Here is a 26144-nt window from a genome sequence, read left to right as displayed (position 1 = left end):
GTGATTTATAGGACAGATGCTTTAGCATTTCATAATACACGCCATCCAGACCCGGACAAGACATATGTGTCTGCAACAAAGCTCTCTTTAATTCAACCATAGTAAAGTCTCTATTGTACGGCTCAAAGTTGGAAGAGTTGAAAGCGATGGGATTTTTCTCACAGCGTTGCTTGATAGAGAGAAATGCAGGTGAGTAATTTCGGCTGGAAGAAACGGCAGCAAATGTCTCACCAATTGTATTTGCAATTTCTTCTATGGAGCTAATCACTCGGCCATCTTTTTCCAGAAAGGAAAGTGAGTGGTCTTTATACATTCCGCATGCTTTTCGAACTCTTTCCCAAACCCGCTTACTAGGCGTAGAGGATGTTATTGAGGACACATATGAAATCCAGGAATCCCTCTAGCTCTGTTTTCTTACTTTCCGTGCATTTCCTTTGGCTCTTTTAAAAGCTATGAGGTTTCGCAGAGTAGGATATCTACGAAAAATACCCCATGCTTTTTTCTGTTTTTTCAGTGCTTCATGACAGTCGCGATTCCACCACGGCTTCGAATATTTTAGTGTTTTTCCTGATGTTCTAGGAATCGAAAGCATAGCTGCCTGTGAATAATAGTATTAGTAACAGCTTCAACAGCGTCATCGATATGCACACCTTCTACCATTTCCTCTGTCATCTCTGCAACGGAAGAGAAGAGTTCCCAGTCTGCCCTGTCCAGGATAAAACGAGGGACTCTCGACACGGGGTTTGCTCCTCTTCGTGCAAGAGACACAGAAATAGGATAATGATCGCTGTTGTACAGGTCATTTCCGACACTAAAAGTGCAAAATGGCAACAGAGATGGTGAACAGATGGCAAGATCGAGAGCGTGGAATGTCCTTGAAGGCTCATGGAAGTACGTATCTTGCCCATTATTTAGGAGACAAAGGCTGTGATCTTCGATCATCTGCTCAATTTGTCTTCCACGGCAATTTGTATCTTTGCTACCCCAGAGTGAACTATGGCCGTTAAAATCTGTTATTATGATAAAAGGCTCAGGCAGCTGCTCTATTAGTTTATTTAAATCTTGCTGATAAATGTGCTCATTTGGAGGCAAATACAAAGAAACAAATGAAACAGCAATATCAAAATTTATTTGAGTAGCGACAACTTGAAGGGATGTTGTCAAATGAAGTACATTTGAGGGATAATCCAGTGAGGAGAGGAGACCTACTCCTCCACTGGCACGCTCACCTGCAAAGTTATCCTTCCTGACGAAAGAAAACCTCCGAAGTTTTGCATGGTGTTCTGGTTTCAGATTTGTTTCCTGTATTGCTAAGCACACAGGATGGTACACATTTATTATAGATTTGATGTCAGGCAAATTTCGGTGGAAACCGCGACAGTTCCATGACACGATGGTGGCCATTATGAATGGTTTTTGTTTTTCCTGTGCTGTTCTTTTGTTTTTCGTGGAAGTAGATGCCTGGGAACTTCCAGACCCTCTTCCACTTCCATAAAGTCTGAATCCGCAGATTCAGAAATCATGTCATCAAGAGAGCTATTGCTGCGACTTCTATTTTTATTTGATATTTTTTGTGTGGCAATTTTCGGCTTACTTTGAATAACTGTTTCTTTCTTTTGTACTATATGGGTTGCATTTTCTTTTTTCTTGTTGGATGTAGACGGTTGGGTTTTATTTGGTAGGGTCTGTGTGCCTATTGATGTTTGGGTGGCAACTGTACGATATAATTTAACAGCACTGGCGTATGATGAATTTGGTCGAAGCTGTGTGCTCTGGACTAGTCTTCTGGCTTCGGCGTAAGAGATGTTCCTAGTAACTTTTGTAGTCTGGATTTCTTTTTCTGATTTCCATTTTGAGCACAAGCGAGAAAATGCTGGGTGGTCACCCTTGCAATTTATACACAAAGGCGCATTGGTACAATTATCAGAATCGTGGCCAATCTGTGAGCATCGGGCGCATGTGAGGCTGCCACGACAAGACGTCTTAGAATGGCCGAAACGCTGGCATTGGAAACATCGCATAGGGTTTGGAATATAAGGTCTTACAGGAATATTTAGATATCCGGCCTTAATATTCTTGGGCAGATCAGGCGTGTTGAAGGTAAGGATCACGTGTTTCGTGTCTATCAACTTACCTTCTTTACGCATCTTGATCCGCCTTACACCGCAGACATTTTGTTCGGATAACTCAGAAGCGATCTCTTCTTCAGAAACATACAGAAGGTCGAATTCTGAGATTACACCACGACAATAGTTCAGTGACTTATGGGGTGTTACAGTGACATTCGCTTGCCCAAGTTTAGTAATCTGAAGTAAAGAAGCAGACTGGGTGGCTGAGTTTGTATCAATAAGCAAGTCTCCGGAACGGAGACGCTTTATGTTTCTCGGCTCACCAATACAAGACTGTATGTATTTATTTATTACGAAAGGAGACATCTTATGCATTTCGCCAGAAGGACTAGAGATGACTAGGAAACGGGGACTATTGTGATGATTTTTTTTATTTGCATCTGTCCGTAATTTTTTTGCAGAATTTTCAGAACTAGGTTGAGTGACAGGTTGAGTGACTGGTTTAGTAGTAGACGTTTCAGAACTAGGTTGAATGATTGGTTTATTGGTAGCTGTTTCAGAACTAGGTTGAGTGACTGGTTTAGTAGTAGACGTTTCAGAACTAGGTTGAATGATTGGTTTATTGGTAGCTGTTTCAGAACTAGGTTGAGTGACTGGTTTAGTAGTAGACGTTTCAGAACTAAGTTGAGAGACTGGAGTGACTTGAGTAACTGGAGTGATCTCGAAATCTTTAATTAAATATATGTGTGAAGAAGCCATATTGAAGAGAAGAAAGATTCGGGTCCGACGGCCCCGCCCACCACGGAGCCCTACAAGGGAACACAGATTCCTGTGTTAGGGCTAGCCGGACCTATACGCAAACTGAAGCCCCACAGTCGGCTTTCCCGAAAGCAGGTACTCCCGAGAGCTTGACCCCAAACCACTGACACAAGGACTAGTGACCAGCCGATTGACACCCGTGAGGACGACTAAGGTGCCTCCCGTTTAGCTGAAGCAGAGGCCAAAGTAGTGTGTTGGGGACAGTACCTCGCCCCTCAACTACGAGGACCCTCCTTTCCAGCGACACGGGTCTCCACGCACGGCAAACACGTGGGCAGATTTCTCGCCATTTGAAAATTGGACGCAAAGGTTGTTCCAGTTTCTCGTGACGAGCCCCAAACTCCGTAGAGAGAAACCGCAAGGGAGAAGGGAAGGGAAAAAGTTCCAGTTAAGAGGAGAGGAGACGGAAAAGAGGATAGATCACTGGGGCTCCAGGATCGTGACACCCGTCTCACCAAGAAGATGATCCCCTGAAGGGCTAGGGTACCTTGGGATTGCCACACCCGTACTCCCAAAAGTGAGCCCCCTGAGGGCCGCATTATCAATGTCCTCTTTATTCTTGAGTGAGCTAATAATTGGAGAGTTTTCTAACAGTTGTGTGTAATAATAATGCTGCCAGTCAGTGATGTTTTTAAACTTGCTTTTCTTCGCATTTGTTAGTGCCCAAAATAGCGATAACCGGCACGTGGTCGGAGGTTAATTCAACTTTAACATCCAAATACATTGGAATGTCAGTATTTGTGAGCACAATGTCTAAAATATCTCCTCTTCTAGGGTTATCTGGGGGTATAAACTGAAGGTGCATAGAAATAAATAGGATAGTTATTGATAAACTCGATTGGGACTTCGCCATTATTGTTGGTTCTTCGGCAGCCCCATTCAGTATGTTTTGAGTTCAGATATCCAGCCAGGTGATTTGTTTATTATTTGGGAGAAGTTCAGCTAATTTGTCGATATCCAATACATTGTTCGGTGGATTATAAATTGCGATAAAATAGACAACTCCATAAAATGGGAGTAAAACTGAGGCAGTAACTGCTTCATATCCGTTATCACGATCTTCGCTGATGAGGCAAGATTGCAGGGTGTTTTTCACAAAAATCGCGGCCCCACCACCTCTATGGCTTAGTCTGTCACATCTATAACATCTATAGTTTGCGATGTTCAAATTGTAGCAGGGAGTTGCAAACGTTTCTGTGATGAGTGCAACGTCAATATCATACACAAGTAAAAAGTTATCAAGTTCCGTAATTTTATTCTGGACGCTATGTGCGTTCCAGGTCATGAACTGAATAGGGGCCCGACTATTTTTGTATTGACCCATTATCTAAAGTCTGTGTTTTGGCAGTTTCTGGATTGGTTTGAATAGTCTGATTTGTTTGTTGTGTTAACTGTAAAAAGCCAGCGCCTTTAATGATTTTTACTAGCTCTGCTAGATTAGCAAAAACTGTTTTTGCTTCATTGATAGTTTCTGAATACAGTCCTGATGATATGGCTTGTGCATAACTTTTTCCTTCTATGATACGGTTTGAGAATGTTTTGTTTTTGACAGTGTTATTTGTGCTATTATTGTTCTTGGGATACTTTTCACAACCCTTAAAACTGGATGTGTGAGGTCCCCCGCAGTTCGCACAGACTAGGGGCTTATCAGGATTTTTTCTGTCAGGGCATTCTTTAATTGAATGGCCTCCGCCGCATCGGACACATTTCGGAGCATAATTGCATCCGGCTTGGGTGTGATTGAAGCCCTGACAGCGAAAACACTGTATGTGCCCCTGTCTGCCTCTATATTCCACTACTTTGATTTTCATATCGCGAATTTCATTCGAGTTTGTATTCATTATAGATTCGTTTCGAATCGTCAGTTTTTGGTAGCGTAACAAGAAATAATGGGAGTGGAATGACTTCCCCCCCTCGTCGTCGTGACATTTGTTTAATTTCGATAATTTTGTAATTCAATTCCTCTAATTCAGTTTTAATTTCCTCTATATCAGAAGTAGTAGTGATTCCATTTATGACCACTTTTAAATTTTTATCTTGAGGGAGTATGTAGGAGTGGTGCTCAACTTTGAGCTCTTTGAGCACTTTAACCATGCCCCTATAACTTTCAGCGTCTCCAGCAATGACCTTTATGCCATCATTCCTCAGATTTTGTCCAATAAATGAGAATTTTTTTGGTGTGAAATATTTTTTTGATATTTCCCCAAGTCATGACATTTTCCTTAAGAATTAATGGTGGGAGTTTTCTTTGCGTATTAGTCTCTGAATTTTGCGTATTACTTTCAGTGCGGTCATTAATTGTTATCGTCTGATTATTTATGTTATCCTGATTTTCTGTTTCGCTAACGTTAGTATCCATATTATTATCAGTTTCGTTATCTTGATTATGTTCTACCTCTGTTTGCACACTATTAATCGGCGTATGATCATTCATGCTATTACTAGTTTGATTAGCTGTAATGATCGGTGAGATTATTTGTGTGTGCGTACTGAGTTTCACTTTTTTAGCAATGGGTTTGTGAATTTTTGTTCTCACGGTCTGGTCGCCTCTGCGGCGTTTAATTGGTTCCTCATCTGAACTTGTGTCTTGATCGAGTGCTTTTTCCTCAGTACTGTTGATTGGATCATCATGAAGTGTTATAGGACTTCTGGCCCTGCTATTTTCATCTAAGTTTTTAGCGGTGTTAGGTGTAGGTGTTTTATCAATGACACTATTATTTTGTTCTTTCAAAGCATTTACAATCTCAAGTGAGCTAAGCAGAAAATTGTAAAAAGTGTTTTCAATGTCTGATAATTTTCCATCATTTTTGTCTCTGATTTTATCCAACTCCTTAATCTGATTTGTGTAAATATCCACGAGCCTCTCCATGGTCCGCTACGCAGAAATAAACGCAAAAAATCCAAAATCCAGCGCCCATAAAATGGAGTCCTGCACCCCGGGATGGAGCCTGGCCCGATAGCCTTCTCCACAGACGGATGTGCAGGCGAAGAACACACGAGGCCCCTGACAATCACCTGAAGCGAGAGCTTGGGGGTAACTACGTGTGTTATCCGATCCAAAATCCAAAATCAAACGCGCAAAAATAAATTATCCGATTAAATATTCAAACGCGCAAATAGTCTTAATGATAAGCAATATGGCATGTAAAAGTCGTAAAACCAGCAATCAGGCAATTTTGGCAAGACACGTGGTAATGAAAATCAAAATTTTGCGAAATAATCCTAAAATAAAATAGTGAAAGCATATAAGCGTTCACAAAAAATACTAACCGCAAAATAGCATTGAAAAATGCTGATGCAATCAGATTCGTAGGAGATTCGTAGGAGAATCAGATTCGTGGTCTCACAATGAAACCACACGAGACACTAGACCGTCAATCTCGGAACGCCTGCTATTGTTAGCTGGGTGAGTTCAATATACACAGGTGAGAGGAATAGAAAGAAAAGGTTCCGCAATGGTTTCCAACGGAAATAATTAGATCGTGGGATGGCTTTCAGTGGGTACCAGGGGAGAAAGAGTATATGCTCGCTGACTTATTCCCGAACCGTGGAAGGAGTTTCACTGCTTATTTTTAAGCTCCATTTTTATTGAACATTTTGTTTAAGAACAGATTAATTTTTATCAATTTGTGAAAAAAAAAATTGTAGAGAAATACGTGTTTGCAATGCAAAATTGTATGCTTATTTAAAAATTTGCTTAAAGGCATAACGTTTTGGCGAAATTACATAATTTTGTTTATTCCAACGAAATTTAATATTTATTAGAACTCTTATTACGGTAAAGTAAGAGAGCATTACATGAAGTTACAATACGTAAATGTAAAGTTTTTATTTACTTTAGCCCCCCCAGGGGGCTCACTTTTGTGAGTACGGGTGTGGCAATCCCGAGGTACCCTAGCCCTTCAGGGGATCATCTTCTTGGTGAGACGGGTGTCACGATCCTGGAGCCCCAGTGATCTATCCTCTTTTCCGTCTCCTCTCCTCTTAACTGGAACTTTTTCCCTTCCCTTCTCCCTTGGGGTTTCTGTCTACGGAGTTTGGGGCTCGTCACGAGAAACTGGAACAACCCTTGCGTCCAATTTTCAAATGGCGAGAAAACTGCCCACGTGTTTGCCGTGCGTGGAGACCCGTATCGCTGGAAAGGAGGGTCCTGGTAGTTGAGGGGTGAGGTACTGTCCCCAACACACTGCTTTGGCCTCTGCTTCAGCTAAACGGGAGGCACCTTAGTCGTCCTCACGGGTGTCAATCGGCTGGTCACTAGTCCTTGTGTCAGTGGCTTGGGGTCAAGCTCTCGGGAGTTCCTGCTTTGGGAAACCCGACTGTGGGGCTTCACTTTGCGTATAGGTCCGGCTAGCCCTAACACAGGAATCTGTGTTCCCTTGTTGGGCTCCGTGGTGGTCGCGGCCGTCGGACCCGAATCTTTTCTTATTTCAATATGGCTAATTCTCAAATTTTTCTGATCAAAGACTTCGAAGTCACTCCAGTCTCTCAACCTAGTTCTGAAACGTCTACTACTAAACCAGTCACTCAACCTAGCTCTGAACCACCTACTAATAAACCAATCATTCAACCTAGTTCTGAAAAGTCTACTACTAAACCAGTCACTCAACCTAGTTCTGAAAATTCTGCAATAAAATTACGGACAGATGCAAATAAAAAAAATCATAACAATAGTCCCCGTTTCCTAGTCATCTCTAGTCCTTCTGGCGAAATGCATAAGATGTCTCCTTTCGTGATTAACAAATACATCCAGTCTTGTATTGGTGAGCCGAGAAATATAAAGCGTCTCCGCTCCGGAGACTTGCTTATTGATAAAAACTCAGCCACCCAGTCTGCTTCTTTACTTCAGATAACTAAACTTGGGCAAGCGAATGTCAATGTAACACCACATAAGTCACTGAACTATTGTCGGGGTGTAATCTCAGAATTCGACCTTCTGTATGTTTCTGAAGAAGAGATCGCTTCTGAGTTATCCGAACAAAATGTCTGCGGTGTAAGGCGGATCAAGATGCGTAAGGAAGGTAAGTTGATAGACACGAAACACGTGATCCTTACCTTCAACACGCCTGATCTGCCTAAGAATATTAAGGCCGGATATCTAAATATTCCTGTAAGACCTTATATTCCAAACCCTATGCGATGTTTCCAATGCCAGCGTTTCGGCCATTCTAAGACGTCTTGTCGTGGCAGCCTCACATGCGCCCGATGCTCACAGATTGGCCACGATTCCGAAAATTGTACCGCTGCGCCTTCGTGTATAAATTGCAAGGGTCAGCACCCAGCATTTTCACGCCTGTGCCCAAAATGGAAATCCGAACAAGAACTACAGACTCTTAAAGTTACCAGGAACATCTCGTATGCTGAAGCCAGAAAACTAGTTCAAAGCACACAGCTCCAATCAAACAAAACTTATGCCAGTGCAGTTAAAACAACACGTAGCATTGCCACCCAAACATCAACAGGCACGCAGACAAAACCAAATAAAACCCAACCGACTACATCCACCAAGAAAACAGAACAGTCAACTCATTTTATACAAAATAAAGAAACAGTCATTCAAAGTAAACCCAAAACTGCCACTAAAAAAGTATCAAATAAAAATAGAAGTTCCAGCAATAGCTCTTTTGACGAAATGATTTCTGAATCTGCGGATTCAGACACTATGGAAGTAGAGGAGGGTCTAGAATTTCCCAGGCATCTACTTCCACGAAAAACCAAACAAGAGCACAGAAAGAACAAAAACCAGACATAATGGCCACCCTCGTCTCATGGAACTGTCGCGGTTTCCACCGAAATTTCCTCGACATCAAAGCCATAATTAATGCTTATCATCCTGTATGCTTCGCAGTACAGGAAACAAATCTAAAACCAGAACAACAGGCAAAACTTCGGAGGTTTTCCTTCGTCAGGAAAGATAACATTGCAGGTGAGCGTGCCAGTGGAGGTGTAGGTCTCCTCACCTCACTGGATTATCCCTCAAATGTGCTTTCTTTGACGACATCCCTCCAAGTTGTCGCTACTCAAACAAATTTTGATATTGTTGTTACAGTCGTTTCTCTGTATTTGCCTCCAAATGAGCATATTGATCAGCAAGATTTAAATGGTCTTCTAGAGCAGCTGCCTGAGCCTTTCATCATAATAGGAGATTTTAACGGCCATAGTCCGCTCTGGGGTAGTAAAGATACAAATTGCCGAGGAAGACAAATTGAGCAGATGATCGAAGATCATAGCTTTTGTCTCCTGAATAATGGGCAGGATACTTACTTCCATGAGCCTTCAAGGACATTCCACGCTCTCGACCTTGCCATCTGTTCACCGTCTCTGTTGCCATTCTGCACTTTCAGTGTCGGAAATGACCTGTACAACAGCGATCATTATCCCATTTTTGTATCTCTTGCACGAAGAGGAGCAAACCCCATGTCGAGACTTCCTCGGTTTATACTGGACAGGGCAGACTGGGAACTCTTCCCTTCCTCCGCAGAGCTCACAGAGGAAGTGGTAGAAGATGTGCATATCGATGACGCTGTGGAAGCTGTTACTAATACTATTATTCAGGCAGCTATGCTTTCGATTCCTAGAACATCAGGAAAAATGCTTAAATATACGAAACCCTGGTGGAATCGCGACTGTCATGAAGCACTGAAAAAACAGAAAAAAGCATGGGGTATTTTTCGTAGATATCCGACTCTGCGAAACCTCATAGCCTTTAAAAGAGCCAAAGCAAATGTACGAAAAGTAAGAAGGCAGAGCCAGAGGGATTCCTGGATTTCATATGTGTCGTCAATAACATCCTCCACGCCTAGTAAGCGGGTTTGGGAAAGAGTTCGAAAAGCATGCGGAATGTATAAAGACCACTCACTTTCCTTTTTGGAAAAAGATGGCCGAGTGATTAGCTCCATAGAAGAAATTGCAAATACTATTGGTGAGAGATTTGCTGCCGTCTCTTCCAGCAGAAACTATTCACCTGCATTTCTCTCTATCAAGCAGCACCCTGAAATAAATCCCATCGCATTCAACTCTACCAAATCTGAGTCTTACAATAGAGCATTCACAATGCTGGAATTAAAGAGAGCTTTATTGCAGACACATAAGTCTTCTCCGGGTTTTGATGGCATAAATTACGAAATGCTAAAGCATCTGTCCTATAAGTCACTGACTGCCCTTCTCGCTCTTTATAATAGAGTGTGGAAGGAGCGTATTTTTCCCAGTGCATGGAGGAGAGCTGTTGTCATTCCTATTGCTAAGCCAGGGAAGGATCCAAGGAATCCTGCCAACTATCGGCCAATTGCACTTACCAGTTGCGTATGCAAACTGTTTGAAAAGATTGTAAACAGCCGCCTAGTCTACTTCTTGGAAAAAATAATATTATATCGCCTTATCAAAGTGGTTTTCGAAAAGGGAGAACAACCGTAGATAACATGCTCCTCTTAGAGACATCTATTCGAAAAGCATTTGTAAGAAGAAGCCACCTTGTCTCCATATTCTTCGACATTGAAAAAGCTTATGATAAGGCATGGAGATACGGTATACTCCGGGATCTTCACGAGAGTGGCTTGCGCGGCAACCTACCAATTTTCATTCAAAACTTCTTGAACACTAGAACTTTTCAAGTAAGAATTGGCTCTGTTTTTTCGGATGTTTTTCAACAGGAAGAGGGTGTGCCTCAAGGCTGTGTGCTTAGTGTAACCCTGTTTAGTTTAAAAATAAACTCAGTACTAAAAGAACTTCCTTCCACCATCTTGGGATCTCTATATGTTGATGATCTCCAGATTAGCTGTCGAGGGGCAGAGATGAGCTACGTAGAGAGGCAGTTGCAGATAGCTCTGAATAAGATCCAAGAATGGTCAAACAAACAGGGATTTACTTTTTCCAAACAAAAAACTGTGTGTGTGCACTTTTGTAGGAAGCGAGGTCTCCATCCTGACCCTGAGTTATATCTCAATGGTTCAATTATTCCAGTTGCGCCCGAAGTAAAATTTTTAGGAGTGACGTTCGACCAGAAATTGACTTTCCTTCCTCATGTTTTAAACCTGAGAAAGAAGTGTCTAAAAACACTAAATATCTTAAAAGTGTTGGCGAACACCTCCTGGGGTGCAGAGCGTTGCTCCATGCTTCGCATTTACAGAGCCCTGGTTCGCTCTAGACTGGACTATGGCTCAGTTGTTTACGGATCCGCTCGGTCATCAGTTTTGTTAAAACTCGATCCTGTTCACCATCAAGCTCTGCGGATTTGTTCAGGAGCTTTCAGAACTTCTCCTGTCCAGAGCCTGTATGTTGACTCTAACGAACCATCACTTTATCTGAGGCGTGAGCAATTGTCCCTATTGCAATATTTTAATATTCTATCACAACCTGAACATCCCAATAAACTGTACTTATTTGATGATGTGTGTAACACTTTATTTGAAACACGTCCATCCTGTGTTCCTACCTTTCCTTTAAGAGTTCGCCCTATCATTGAGGAACTTTCCCTCTCTGATATGCGGCCCCAAGCAGTACAGAATTTTGAATTCCCACCTTGGGAAAATGCACGGATTCAGCTTCTTGATGTTTTCAAGCATCACGTCAAGGCAAGCACCAATGACATCATTTATAGACAACTCTTCGCTGAGCACAGGCACAAATATAGCAGTTATCTTCCAGTTTATACAGATGGATCCAAGTCAACAGATCATGTCGGGATGGCATTTGTAATTGAAGACCACATGGAGGGCAGACGCTTGCACCATGCCTCCTCTGTCTTAACATCTGAATTAACTGTAATATATTATTGTCTTTTGTACATCTCTAGGCTCTGCCACAAAAAGTTTATAGTTTATACAGACTCCTATAGTGCACTGAAATCTTTAGAAGCTTTTTCTAACACTCAAAACCCAGTCATAGTGGATGTTCTCAAGATACATATAAACCTAACGAGTCGTGGATATGAAATTCTGTACTGCTGGGTTCCCGGTCATGTGGGAATTAAAGGGAATGAGCTGGCAGATATCACAGCCAAATCTGCTGTTGAACTGTCCAATCGCCTCATCCCTTTTGGAGACATCTGTTGTGTTGTGAAAAAGAAGATACGAAAAAAATGGCAGCAATTTTGGGATGTTCAGCGTCAAAACAAGTTAACACATGTAAAGCCTAGAATTGAGCATTGGGATTTTGCTGGAAATCGTAAAGAAGAAGTTCTTTTGACTCGCCTCAGAATTGGTCACACAAGAGTGACACATGGCTACCTTTTAAAAGCAGAGAATGAGCCTGTTTGTTCAAATTGTAATGTTTGTCTATCTGTTCGTCAGATGTATTTTAATAGCTGTGACTTACCTCTCGACCGTTTAATCGGAAGGGAGGTGAATTGTAATTTATTTTATTATTTAAAAGAGACTGGCTTTTATCACCTAATGTAATTTGTTTTGAAAATTGTGTCTTGAATTTTAAATGTGTGGTTTTAACTTGTTTTTATATTACATCATCCTCTGGATTTGACACATTTGTCTACTTGTTTTTATTTATTGTATTTTAATTTCATCAATGTACTCACCCCATCTCGCGTTTGGCGCACTATAATCAACTTTGGTTTTGCGCCATAATCTCTCACTCACTCACTCTATTTACTTTAGCTATTGTAGAAAATTGTAACTGTAAAAAAAAGGGCAGACAATCAATAAGAATAATAAATAATACACTTACTAACGAAACCCTACCTACCCTCACAAAGAAGGAGCCCGTTCATAGTAGGCGCTCAATCCCGGAACGACTGAAATTCCGTATACTCAAAATCCCTTTTCCTTTCTTCTCTTAGCTCATCCCTACCTTCACGTACCATACCTACAAATCTTGGACTCTTCCAGCAAACAATAGAATTCGTTCCGGAATTGAGCGCCTACTACACGAGACGGCGCTTGTCACGAGACGGGCGTACATGCTAACCGGATCTGAGAGGCAGGCACAATCTCCGACGGCGAACCTTCATCCACCAAATCCCCGCTCCGAATGAATGGTAAAAATCTCCTCAAAAAACGCATGCCTTAATCAATTTTTCTTTAATACCGGTGGACACTAAATCAGTAGCAGAAGAAGCTTTCGTTTCTAATTTATTTCTCTTTCCATCGCTGAAATGACGAGTGTTTATTTTCTGGACTGCATACGCAGACTGACGGCGCACACTATTCGCTGTCGAATGCTCTGAATTCTTATTTATGACTTCCGCCCTTTCGCGTGAATCTAAACATTGAGCTATAATCAAGCACAGGCTTTTAATATTACAATACGCACTTCCATTACTCATTCTGTTAATCTCAAGCAAAATATCTTGGGGAAGTGATTTCAGAATTATTGGACATAACACACTCAATAAATTCTCGAGAGACTGACCCAAATTTTCTAAACATCTTAATTCGATAGAAATATTATCATAAAATTTTCTAAAGGCGCGAACATCATTCGAGATTTTCAACGGTTTAGTGTTCAAAATGTTATTTATGTGAGTGTAAATGAGCACATCTGTTTTCGCAAATCTTTCTTTTAGAAGATCAATTGCGGAATCGTAATTAGCAGCAGTAATCGGTAATCCTTCGACTGTATTTAAAGCAGAACCACCTAAATGAGCTTTCAAATAGTAATTAAATTTGTCTATTTTATCTAATGAATCATTGAAATATTTTATCTAATGAATGAAATTGCTATAAAATACAAGATATTATATGTCCAAGCTTAAATTTTTATTAATGCGCCTAAAGTAACCTTGTAATTTTATATACCTGTAAATACTTTAAGCAGAATGACAATACATATGTATGAAAGTAAACAATTTAGGATATTTGTTGCATTGAAAAATTCGCTTACTTCGCTTGTTATTTCAAATATTTGTGAAAACAAGATTATATCTATTTATCTATTAATGTAAATACACACACCTATATATATATATTTAGAAAGAGAGAGGAAGAGAAACAGATAATATGGTTTATTGATGCTTAAATAAAATTAATTTAGTAAGTCTGCTTCGAATATTTTCTCTCTGTTTAGATTCATTGTAACATTCGGATTTTTAAATATTGAAATATCATTGCTTTAAATAATCAGGTGGTTTTTTTCTGGCTCATCATCATAAATATGGTCTTGAAGAGAAGGAAATATATGTGTTCCTACGCTTTTTAAGACTTTTAGAGTCATGAAATTTATTAATATTTTTTTTTATTCAATTTAAACTCCTTTTCAGTCTGCCTAAAAATTATTTCTGCATTTTTGCAGATCATTCAGACATCACTGGAAGGAGAAGTCAAACCTCTACATCCAGATTTATAATATTTGAAACCTAGCAAACCATCATATGGTTCTGTTGAAACTAAAGCTGAGAAACAGATATTACATTTTACTTTATAAGCTAAGCTTTTAACAACAAAACCAGCTATATAAGATGTATACTTTTCGTTCTTAAATATTCTTATTTTTGATTAGTTATAATGCTAGGAATTAAAATTTACCTATAATTTAAAAAAGCAGCAAAAAATTATAAATTTTAAAGAAAAACTTTCAAAAATTCATTTTTAGGCATTTTAGTATTTAGCTATAGTTTAGTATTAGTTATAGTTTTAGTAATTGTAAGAGAAAATTACTTGGTTGAATTTTTCTGTTAGTTCAGATTTAAAATATTTTTTTCTAAAAGAAGAAGTTACAAATTCGCTTACATCATAGGAAAAGCTAAAAATATATACAAGCCTGAAAGCATGCAAAAGCTTTATAATTATTTAGAACGTTAATTATGCTTGAAAAACATGCTAAGTATTTAAAAAGCAATCTCAGTGTCAAAAATAAAAATATTTAAAAATTCTTACTTGTGAAATGAGGCACTATCCCCAGCTTTTTCGTGACAATTGTACGCGCTGCAATAGCCAACCATTGCTAATTTCTGGAAGTCGTCCCTATTCCTCCGGATGTGATCAAGGCACGGATGACTTATAAGGTCCGGATGTGATGGGTTAGTCTATTTCTTATAAGGTCATGCGCATGAAGCGACGATCACGTGACCTCCCTGCGCGTTCGGGGATTTAGTCAAAAGCTGATGTCAAAGAACTTTGCGATGTAATAAGTAGCAGATATTTTTACAACACGAAAAGTATCGTAACGGCAACAATTTTTCGTCCTGTAGGCCCTTAATATTTTCCTGGCAACATTGTTGTACTTTTAAAATGGTTTAATCTCTTTTGTATGTAATTTGCAGCAATGAATGAACAAACTAAGCTTTCTGAGTGCTAAAGTGAAAAATCATGTTAGGCCGAAATAAGCAAACTTATTTTTCATGACATGTTTTCCTGATAATCATGCCATGTTTATATCGTACTAAATGTATCTTCTGTTCAAAATATATTAGTGTTATATATCATATGGGCATGCACCAAGTACTTTGCTTAATTTAAACATTCCAGGTTCATTCCTGAAATTGTAACATCTCTCAGAATGCTATGAAATAGCGATAAATTCTTTATTATATTTCCAGAGACCGTGCCAGTTTTCCGAACATATTTGGGTACACTTTGTATTGGAAGTTGTGATGCAGAGTAGAAAACTTCTTAAATGACCTCATGCCTACTCACCCAACAGAAAATCCTCACGTACATGAGGGAGGTAAAAGTCATTTACACAAAAGCCTCAATAAAACCAGCATATCCTTCTTAATGCGGGATAATATGTAATCATAATATGAGGTATGTAATAAATTATTTGCCGCTACCTCTAGTTTAGAAATGCATATGCTTATTCACACACACACACACACAAAAAAAACCCCTCATATATGTACTGTGTAGCAAGTGATTTAGACTAAAGAGTTATTTAAACAAGCAATGTATGTATTGATACATTAAAGAAACCTTGTGTATGAGGTATACAGTCATTTAGACAGTATGGTTCTTTAAACAAGCATCTGCATATACATACAGGGAAAAAAAAAAACTCGTATGCAAGAAATCATATGGAAGAAAGAGCACCTTAAACATGAAAATGCTTATGCACTCAGAAAAGAAATGTTATGTGTGTGTGAGATATGAAATAAGTCATTTGTTTACAAACTTAAATTAAACAACCGTATACTTATGCACGCAAGAGAGAAATCTCATGTGTGTGAGGTGTGTAACAAGTCATTTACTAAAATAGGTAATTTAAAGAACCATATACTTATTCACACAGGAGAGAAACCTCATGTGTATGAGGTATGTAGTATGTCATTTGCTCATATAGATAATTTAAAAGAACATATTCACGCTGGAGAAAAACCTCATGTGTGTGAGATATGTAATAAATCATTTGCCTACAAACGTGGTTTAAACAAACATATGCTTAATCACACAGGAAACAAACCTCATGTGTGCGAGATATGTAATAAGTCATTTACTCAAAAAGGTGATTTAAACGAACATATACTTTTACACACAGGAGAAAAACCTCATGTGTGTGAGGTATGTAATAAGTCATTTACTCGAAAAGGTGATTTAAACAAACATATACTTATTCACACAGGAGAGAAACCTCATGTGTGTGATGTATGTAATAAATCATTTAGTCGGAAAGGTGATTTGAACGAGCATATACTTATTCACACAGGAGAGAGACTTCATGTGTGTAATGTATGTAATAAGTCATTTACTCACAGAAGTAGTTTAAAAAACCATATACTTATTCACACAGGAGAGAGACCTCATGTGTGTGATGTATGTAATAAGTCATTTATTCATAGACGTAGTTTAAATAAACATGTACTTATTCACACATGAGAGAGACCTCATGTGTGGGATGTATGTAATAAGTCATTCACTCATAGACGTAGTTTAAAGAACCATATACTTATTCACACAGGAAAGAACCCTTATGTGTGTTAGATATGAAATAAGTCATTTGCTTAAAAATTTAGGTTGAAGAACTATATACTTATTCACAAAGTCATTTGCTTAAATATTTAGGTTGAAGAACTATATACTTATTCACACACAACAGAAAGCTCATGTTTATGAGGTGTTTAGTAAGTCGTTTACTCAAAAATCTAATTTAAACAAGCATATACTTATTCACACCAGGGAGAAACTCCTTGAGTTACATGTGTAACAAATCACTTGGGTGATAGAAAGATTGAAAGACTCATGTCATTGAAGACACATAAAATAAAGACTAATGTTTTTTTTTTTTTTTTTTTGGAAAATTTAGATTAATAAGAACCTTTGCTTATTGTGTGCATTAAGAACTTGTCCATGCGATAAAAAAATGTCTTTGTATGGGGGGTGTTTAACTTGTCATTTCGCTTTAATTCTTAATTAATCATTTAGTTGTTTACACAAGAGAAAAGCCTCATGTTTGCAACAAAAGACACAGATTATTTTAAAACGCTCCTGATTTAAAGCAACATTTTCTTATCCTTAGTATTTAATTAGTAATGAAAGTTTTAAATCAGCATATTCGAACAAATGAAAAGTGAGACACAGATATACTGTTCTTGATCGGGAAATTTTATTCATGTCACATGCCTCGCATTCAGGTAATGCCATGAAATGTTTGAAAAGTTGAGCATTGTCATTTTAATGGAAGTTTCATTCACATTTATGCTGTAATCCACATTTCATTACATTTTTCTAAAAAATACAAACTATGAAATACAGTTAAAAGTGTTTAATCCGGAATGATCTATAATCCGGACCTCAAAGCTACAAACTTTCTGCACATGTGTCAATGCATTATGCATTGATGCATGCACCTAATACCTTTACACATGCGAGTAATAAGTTTGCGCATGTGCGTTTAATATATAACAGACGGTATAAGCTAAGCTAAAATTATCTAATTATCTATTTCAGTTAATGTTGCAGATTGCGTTGTTCTTTAATTTGGATCCGGCTTATTATTTTTTACAGACTGTTAGAGCAATTTTATAAAAGTAAGCTTGAACTTTCGATTATGTCAAAAAGAATTTCCGATTCTGGAGTTGCCAAAGGATCTACAAAGCGAAAGCATGTTTCGACGTCCATCAAACAAAAAGTGGAATTGCTGCAAAAAATGGATAAAATCATATCCTTTGTTTCTCTAATCATTCCGAAATCTGTTTATCAATTTCACGCTGCTCTGCGGGGTGGGGTGGGGGGGAAAATCATCAATGAACTGGAATTTGATCTATCAGCACTATCCTCATGTTCAGGGCAGATGTTTTTATTTTTTTCGCCTTATAATTCGTTACTATGTGTAGTATTTCACCTCGATGTACTCCATCTTCGATATGATGTAAATCAAATTCCTCGTCATTATAAATATCACGAATACACATCAATAGTTTTCTGGTTGCAATTTTCTAATTTCGACTATGCACAATGTATGGCTTACGCATGCGCGCATTGAAAGAAATAATGGTACTATTCGGTTTCGAGGGCCGTAAAAAATCGCCAAATTATTGTTGATGCCAATGCTGCCAAAAATAATTGCGGCAAGAAAGGAAGTATAATAGTAAATAACTATCTAAGATTGATGTTTTAAATTTAGATGAAAGGTTAATTTCATATAATACTTTTTTATTATTATAATTTGTATGAAAAAGGCTAAACATGACTGAATAGAAGCATAAATGTAAATAACTATTTCAGATCATTATTTTAATTTATATAAAAATTGCTAAACATAACTGAATGGATGCCTGCATCGCTATTTCGCTACCGACTTATCGCTAAAGCATAATTTCATCTCGTTGGTTGTTCAAACGTAATTTTTTATAATTAATGATGCCTTTTCTTTGAAAATATTCTTGGTAAAGTGCGGAATCGCTTACTTATTTGTTTGCCGCATTTTACAAAGGTAAAAACAATTGGATTTTAGTCAATTTTCTTTTACTTTTTAAGTGAAAATAGGTCGATGTGTACATAGATAAAACCAAAGGTGTGCGCAGTGCCATTTTTGTGCAATTCTGGGATTTTTTTTAAAGTGAAAATAGGTCGATGTGCACATGAATACCAAGTATGTGCACTTCTTAAAAACGCGTCAAGCAGTGGGTGATTCTGCACTTTACCCAAAATTCTATTGCCGAGTTTTCGTCATGGGAAATTCCCAAATTGTTAAATTCATAGGATCTCAAAAAAGGATTTAAAAATTAAACTAGTATGTCAATGGCGTCTTAAAAAATATAGAACTATATAAACTTACGCAATCTGAAATCAACGCGTACGGTAGGTTTGGCGCGCTGTTAAATGGGCTCATTTGCTAGATTTGGCGCTTTTGCGCATACATTTTCGCTGCAATTTTTTTACAGCCCTCAAAACCGAATAGTACCGAAATAATTAATAAAGTAAACAAGTAAATATTAAGCTTTTTTTTGTAAATTTTGATACCCTTTAGATCATAATTGTTCTTTATTTCATAAATTACGGTTTCATATTTTTAATTTTATAATTTCTACATGCCATCTTACCAGATTTAATCGGATGATCTATAATCCGGGATCGTCGAAGTCCCGACGAGTCCGGATTAAAGACTTTTGACTGTATATATATTGATTAAATCTGTGTAAATTAAAGATTAAAACTTTAATGTGCAATTGATTTAATAGCAGAGTAGGTAACACCGTGATTTCCTGATTTATGGGTTCCTGTACTAGGCAAGGAAATGCTGACATGCTTAGCTCTTTATAATTCATTCTAAGGAAGCATTTGATCTCTGTATAGTTAATTTTCTTTTTCAAAAATGCACATTAAGATTGTAAATAATGATTTAATGTTTCTTCTGGGTAACTAGAACTTGTATTTGAACGTTATTTTAGTAATAAAGATCAACTCAAATATTCCCTGTTTGTCCTGATATATTCTTTGTAGATGTACTCTGTTCCTTTCAAAATGTTTGTTGATCATTTACTTGTAAGATAGTTATAAAGTATTTTCTCCTGTCCTTCCACATGTCTTCATGGTGTAATTGAAAACATACTCGATGCATATTCGAGAGGTCCAGGACTCCTGAGAGAACATTGCACATTTTCACACCTCCTGCTTCAAAATAAGCTACTGACACCAGATATAGTACTTAATTGTTCAAAAGCTTGTCAATAATTTTAATGCTTTTGCCATTTTGTAGGGAGAAACATTTATATTATAATGTGAAATATTTTTATAATCACTTTAAATTATTGAAAAAAGTAGTAATTATATTTTTTATTTAATAACAGAATTGTTAGTGCTGTGATTTCGTTAATTTTGGTTCCATTTCCAGCTGAGGAGATGCTGATGTCCATAATTGTTTATAATTCATTCTAAAAAAAGCATTAGATTTGTGTATAATCAAGTTTATTATTCAGAAATGTACATGAAAATGCTAAATAATGATTTAATTTTTCTGAGTTTAAAAATTATAAAAATAATCCAATTTCTTTGTGATGATGCCTCAGAATTGGTCTCACTAGAGCAGTGTTTCTTAACCTTTCTAGCGAGTCACACCCCATTGAATCTGAAAATATATCTATGCACCCCATTGAAAAATGTGTTTTAATTTTTTTAGTCTAGAATTTGCAATTCTAATTGTTCGAATTCCATTTGAACATGTCCACTTGCTCGCATTTCAACAAGTTGATGTTTTTTCAGATCACTATCATCCATCAAATTTACGTCAAATAGAAATGGATCCAGTATCCATCTCCGAGTTTTGGTAATATTTCCGGTAGAAAAATATGCTTTGAATGATTTGTTCAATCATCTCAAATGTATTACAATGTTGGGTATAATTGTTTTCTTTTCATTTTTCGCAATAACAGAATCAAGCAAGGGAAAGTTTGCAAAATTCCCCTTTTCTACTCGACGTATCCAAATTTCTAATTTTGCGATAAATGAAGATAATTTTTCACTAGATATTATTATATTTATACCAAATCTTTGCATTGATAGATTCAATTCATTTAAATGGCTAAATATGTCTGCTAAATAGGCCAGCCTCAGCATTGCATCATTACTCTCAAAATATTTTACTAAATAACAGTTTTGACTAGTCAGTAATTGAATAATTTCCTCACGCAATTCAAAAACTCTGTTAAGCATACGACCCTTAGATAACCATCATATTTCGATGTGATATAGGAGCACGGTATGATCAGCACCGATTTCTTTGCAAAATGCACGAAAAATGCGATGATTAAGCGCTCGCCCTCGGATGTATTTTGCTACATTTACTGTAGGTAGATGTTGTTTTAAACTTTCTGGCAATGCTTTTGACACAAGTGCATGACAATGCAACATGCACTGTGTTATTATAACTTCCGGTAATTCTTTTTTCATGTGTGAAAAAAATCCTGAATTTTTGCCTAACATTGCTGGGGCTTCATCAGTGCATATTGAGCAAATCACATTCATTGGTAATTGATATTTAGTAAAAAAAATCTTTGATGCAATTGAAAACATCAATTCCTCTCGTATTCACCTTCAGTGGCTCACAAAATAGAAATTCTTCTATCACCTCTTTTTCCTTCACATACCTGACAAATACCAAAAGTTGGCTACAATTATCAACATCACTTGACTCATTCAGTTGCATGCTTATTTTTAGTGGACTGATTTTTGTCTTCAGTTACTTGCATTAAAATATCTTCACTGAGATCTTGTATTTGCTATCGTATAATATCATTTGATAATGGAATCTGTTGGATTTTTTAATGCGTTTCCGAATCTAAAACTGTTTTAGCAATAATTAAAGCAGAAGGCTTAATCAACTCTTCAGCGATCATGTGAGGTTTCTTTTTTTTTGCACATAAATGTTCCACTTGATATGACTCTTAGGTTTTTGAATTGCTGGTCCGCACAATTTTAGGATAGTTCCACTGGTATCAAACCGAGCCTTCTTTGACTTCAAGCTGGTCATGCTATGCGCTTTTTCGCCACAATGCAGATTGTGGAAATTCTCTAATAACTTTGATGGTTTGAGATTGCTGTTTGAAAATATCTTGGAGCACAAGATGCATTGTGGTTGTTGCGTGCAATCTTTTTTGATTGTGCAGGTAAATCCATAACCGGCATACTTATCGTTCCATTGTGGTTTTTTTCGACATAGTGGAGTTCACTATAATCAATTTAATTATTTAGAAATAATGTAATATTATATATATAATGTTCTTACATTTGTAATATCACTGAATCCTATTCGGCTTGAACGAGCAATTAAGAATGTATTAGTCTCAAGAGGTTTCTGGACAAGTCAGAATACACAATACACATGTCACAGACACAATAGTTGACTCAACCTAACACAGGCGCAGTAGATGCAGATACAAATCTGTGAATCCATAGATTCCATTGGAGTAGCACATATTGAACTCAGCGCATGCGCAAGCTGGGATAACGTTCTCTGCTTGTATTCCCACAAAGTTTTTTTCTTTTCTCCATAACCTAGCTGCCTGTTCGCGTTCGTTTGTAGCGTTTCATGCCTTTTCGTATCGTAGTGTATACACCCATCGGCACCGGCTCTTTCCCGTGTCTTTTGCCGATAAGTGAGCTAGGTGCTACGAATTTGTACGAGCTTCAATATTGGGGACACTATTGCAGATTTCAAATATTTTATTATAAGAAATTTAATAAATGACATTTAATGGGCTTCTTCCGCACCCCTTGGTTAAGAACCACTGCACTAGAGTGACACGACTACTTTTTGAAAGTTAAGAATGAGCTTGTTTGTAAAAATTGTAATGTTTGTTTATTTGTCCGTCATATTTTAATTGAGTATCCATGTTCTAATAGTCTTCGTCAGAAATATTTTAATAGCTGTGTCTTACCTCGCAACAGTTTAATCGGAAGAGAGGCCAATTGTAATTTAGTTTATTATTTAAAGGAGTTTGGCTTTTATTACCTAATGTAATTTGTTCTGAAAATTGTGTCTTGGATTTTAATGTGTGCTTTTACCTTGTTTTTATATAACTTCACCCTTTGGATTTGGTACATTTGTCCACTGTTTTTATTTATTGTATTTTAATTTCATCAATTTTGATCATCCCACCTTGTGTTTGGTGCGTTATAATCATCTTTGGTTTTGCGCCAAAAACCTCACTCACTCACTCTTTGTGATAATCTTGCATCTCATTATTAGCTTAAAATGTATTATGACATGGATATGTATTAGTTCACTACTTATACATTTAAAAAATAAATACCTTAAAACTTCCAAAGACTTTGATATAATTAAAAGTTCAAGATAGTGTGGTCTCTTGATATTGTGCTTACATAAAAATTTTCACTAAGCTTTACACATTTGAGCAATATAATCACAAATTAGTTTAACTTACCTAAATTTCTGTAACATAAGATTTAATGATTATGAAAAAGCACACAATGACTTAACTATCTAAAGATAAAAATTACCTTTATGGCTAGTATTCTATTTATGACCCAGATAAGTACCTGTACGGCTAGCCCATTTCTAATGATTTCAATGTGCTTTGAACTATTAGTGTGTGAATGGAGAACACCAACATACTGATTTTTTTTACCCAAAAGGCTTCTCCTTATCTAATAAATTAAAATTTTTCTAAAAGACATATATTTCATACATAAAATATCAATAAATGAAACATTTAAGTTTTTTTTTTTTTTTTTTTAAATATTAGATTTACCTAAAACATTTTAATGAACACTATATATTATATTTAGGTTCAAGTCATAGAATATTTAAATATTAATTCTGATTATTGATTTAGTCCCACATGTAGCTGAGTAGTTAAGGCTGCTGAATGCTGGAAGTTTGAATAGAGGTGAAGGTGCTGGCTATATAGTTTTTCTGTGTGTAACATAAATGTGAGCCACTTTTCCTTAGGGAGGCATATAATCCTCGTGTAACGTATCAAATATCATAACCTAAACTTTTATTCATTTTTTCCATTTAGTGAATATGGCTGAGATAGTTATAATTTTTATGTATTACAGTGCAAGGATAAATTGTTGGTAATAAAAATGAATTTTACAAACAAGTTTCATCTCCCACCCCATGTGTGTGTGTATGCATAAAATTTTGATTTTTCCATCTAAATTTGTTATTGCATTTAGTTATTTAAGTTGAAATGTCAGTTTAATGCCACATATGTAACTCAGGTGCATTTTTATCCAACTACAACTTTTTTTTTTTAACTGCAGTGTGTGTACAAAATTGATTTCATTTTACTTTGGATACACTAAAATTTTTAATTCGATACTGCCATTTTACCTCTACAAGATGATTGTTTTCAGAGATAATCAAATCTTGACCTTATGAGAAAACAAATCACTCGTGGAAGTTTATTTATGTCTCCTATACTTATGTCTTTATTTCTAAAATATTTTTAGCTTAAGGAACAATGTAATAAAAAACATGAGCATTTCTTAATCTTTGTTTTTCTTGAACCTTTATTGGGTAACATTTCGTTATTCTATTGAAGTATTTATCATCTTTGCTGCATAACAATTGCCAGTTTTCAGAAGTATTATAATTCAGTGTAGTGTAATATTTAATTTATCTTTCACATTAAAACTTCAAAAATAATGAGCATCCTTTTTTATATCTTTATTTCATTTTGATAATAATTAAGAGATAGAATTCTTCAAAGGAATATAACTGAAATTTGTTTTAAAATTTATTAAGATCTATAAAGAAGACAATACAAGAACATGCCACATATGCATAGGAATTTTGGTCCTTGTTCAGTAGCAAGAGGTTTAAAAAAGGAAGAGAATGTTTTGGCTGGCTATATATCTTCAAGATTTTGCCATCAAGTAACTTCCTGAATTCTAAAAATTATGTCACCTGTACTTCACCAGGTGACTAGTTCTGTCTTTTAGATACATACACTGACAATACCAAAAGAGAATTGTCATCTCATTAACCTCCAAACTTTACGAATGCTGTTTTCAACTTTGAATTAACAATTTATTTTATTAATTTGATCTGAAGTGTATGAAATCAGAAAAATTTATCTTATATTAAAATAAAAAAAAAGAAACAATATTTATCTTTGCATGTATAAAAGATCTTGGCAGTTTGGAAACACACACTAAAGTTTTAGCACTTTTTTAAAATATGATTACGTAAAAATAACCTTGACTTGACAATATCCTGATTTAATGAAAAATTTCGTGAATTATGTCGCACTTTGATTACTATTAATTCTTTGAAATGGTATTTTTGCATAATTAATTAACAAACTTAATGGTTAAGTAGCACAGGAATTTAAAAAAATGACAGTCAAAAGTCGTTAATTCGGACACCCATAATCCGGACCTCAAAGCTTTCTGCGCATGCGTCGTTTACGAGTGCGCGTAAGACCTTTACGGCTGCGAATATGTTTGTGCGCATGCGCGTGTAATGTGTAATGGAGATATAAGCTAAGCTAAAATTATCTAATTCAGTTAATGTTACATATTGCGGTGTACCTTAATCTTCCAATTGGATCCGGCTTATTATTTTTTGCAGACTGTTAGAGCAATTTCATAAAAGTAAACTTGAACTTTCGATTATGTCAAATAGAATTTCCGATATATATTTACTAATATGTAATTTGTATCTACAAAGCGAAAGTATGTTTTGAAATCTGAAATCTGTTTATCAATTTCATGCCGCGGATTGGAAGTTGATCTGTCAGCACTATCCTTATCTTCAGGGCAGATGTTTTTATTTTATTTGGCTTATAATTCCTTACTAAGTGTAGTATTTCATCTCGATATGATTTAAATCAAGTTCCTCGTCATTATAATTCGCTTCCAATAGTGAAGAAAGTGACCTAGAGGTTATTGAAAACGAAAACATTTCAATTGACAAATTAGTCGGTATTCTCAACACAGCAATTATAGGACTTGAACAGCGGAACTTTGTAACTAAACAAGAAATTATGACTGTTTAATAGAATTAAAGAGAAAGTATTATCACATGAAACGAAGCAACTTACATTGAAAGAAATGTTTAATAAAGTAAACATATAAATATTAAGCTTTTTCTTTTTGTCAATTTTGATACCCTTTAGATCATAATTGTTCTTTATTTCATAAATTACGGTTTCATATTTTTAAGTTTGTAATTTCTGCATGCCATCTTACCAGATTTAAACTGATGATCTATAATCCGGAATCGCAGAAGTCCCGACGAGTCCGGATTAACGACTTTTGACTGTACTGAATTTAATTTAATGAACTTTCCATTAAGTCTGTTATACACTCGTGTGCAAAATTAAGAGAATTTGAAAATTGTGTCAATTTTTAAGAAAAGTTTTAAATCTAAGGTACTAATTATGTTGCCAAAGAATTATGCAAA

At 36.5% G+C, this 26144-nt stretch overlaps 1 protein-coding gene and 1 long non-coding RNA gene across 2 annotated transcripts in view; one reads left to right on the top strand and one right to left on the bottom strand.

The window, feature by feature from the left end:
- LOC146993973 (uncharacterized) overlaps nt 1-14805 on the bottom strand; it is a 68901-nt gene extending 54096 nt beyond the window's left edge. The window contains exon 1 of the long non-coding RNA XR_015043947.1: nt 14714-14805. This is a non-coding gene — a long non-coding RNA (uncharacterized LOC146993973). The remainder of the gene's footprint in view (nt 1-14713) is intronic.
- The window catches only part of LOC146993971 (uncharacterized), a 75129-nt gene continuing 63715 nt past the window's right edge, over nt 14731-26144 (top strand). Inside the window, exon 1 of the mRNA XM_085826284.1 lies at nt 14731-16647. Within this exon, the coding sequence (XP_085682410.1) occupies nt 15971-16647 (677 nt within the window). The 5' untranslated portion in view covers nt 14731-15970. The remainder of the gene's footprint in view (nt 16648-26144) is intronic.

The sequence above is a fragment of the Stegodyphus dumicola genome, chromosome 11, assembly GCF_044657685.1.
Source record: "Stegodyphus dumicola isolate Sdum_Otavi_A_Nest chromosome 11, ASM4465768v1".
Taxonomy (NCBI): Eukaryota; Metazoa; Arthropoda; class Arachnida; order Araneae; family Eresidae; genus Stegodyphus; species Stegodyphus dumicola.
Note: the sequence above shows the minus strand (reverse complement) of the source record. Positions and strands in the feature narration are given on the sequence as shown.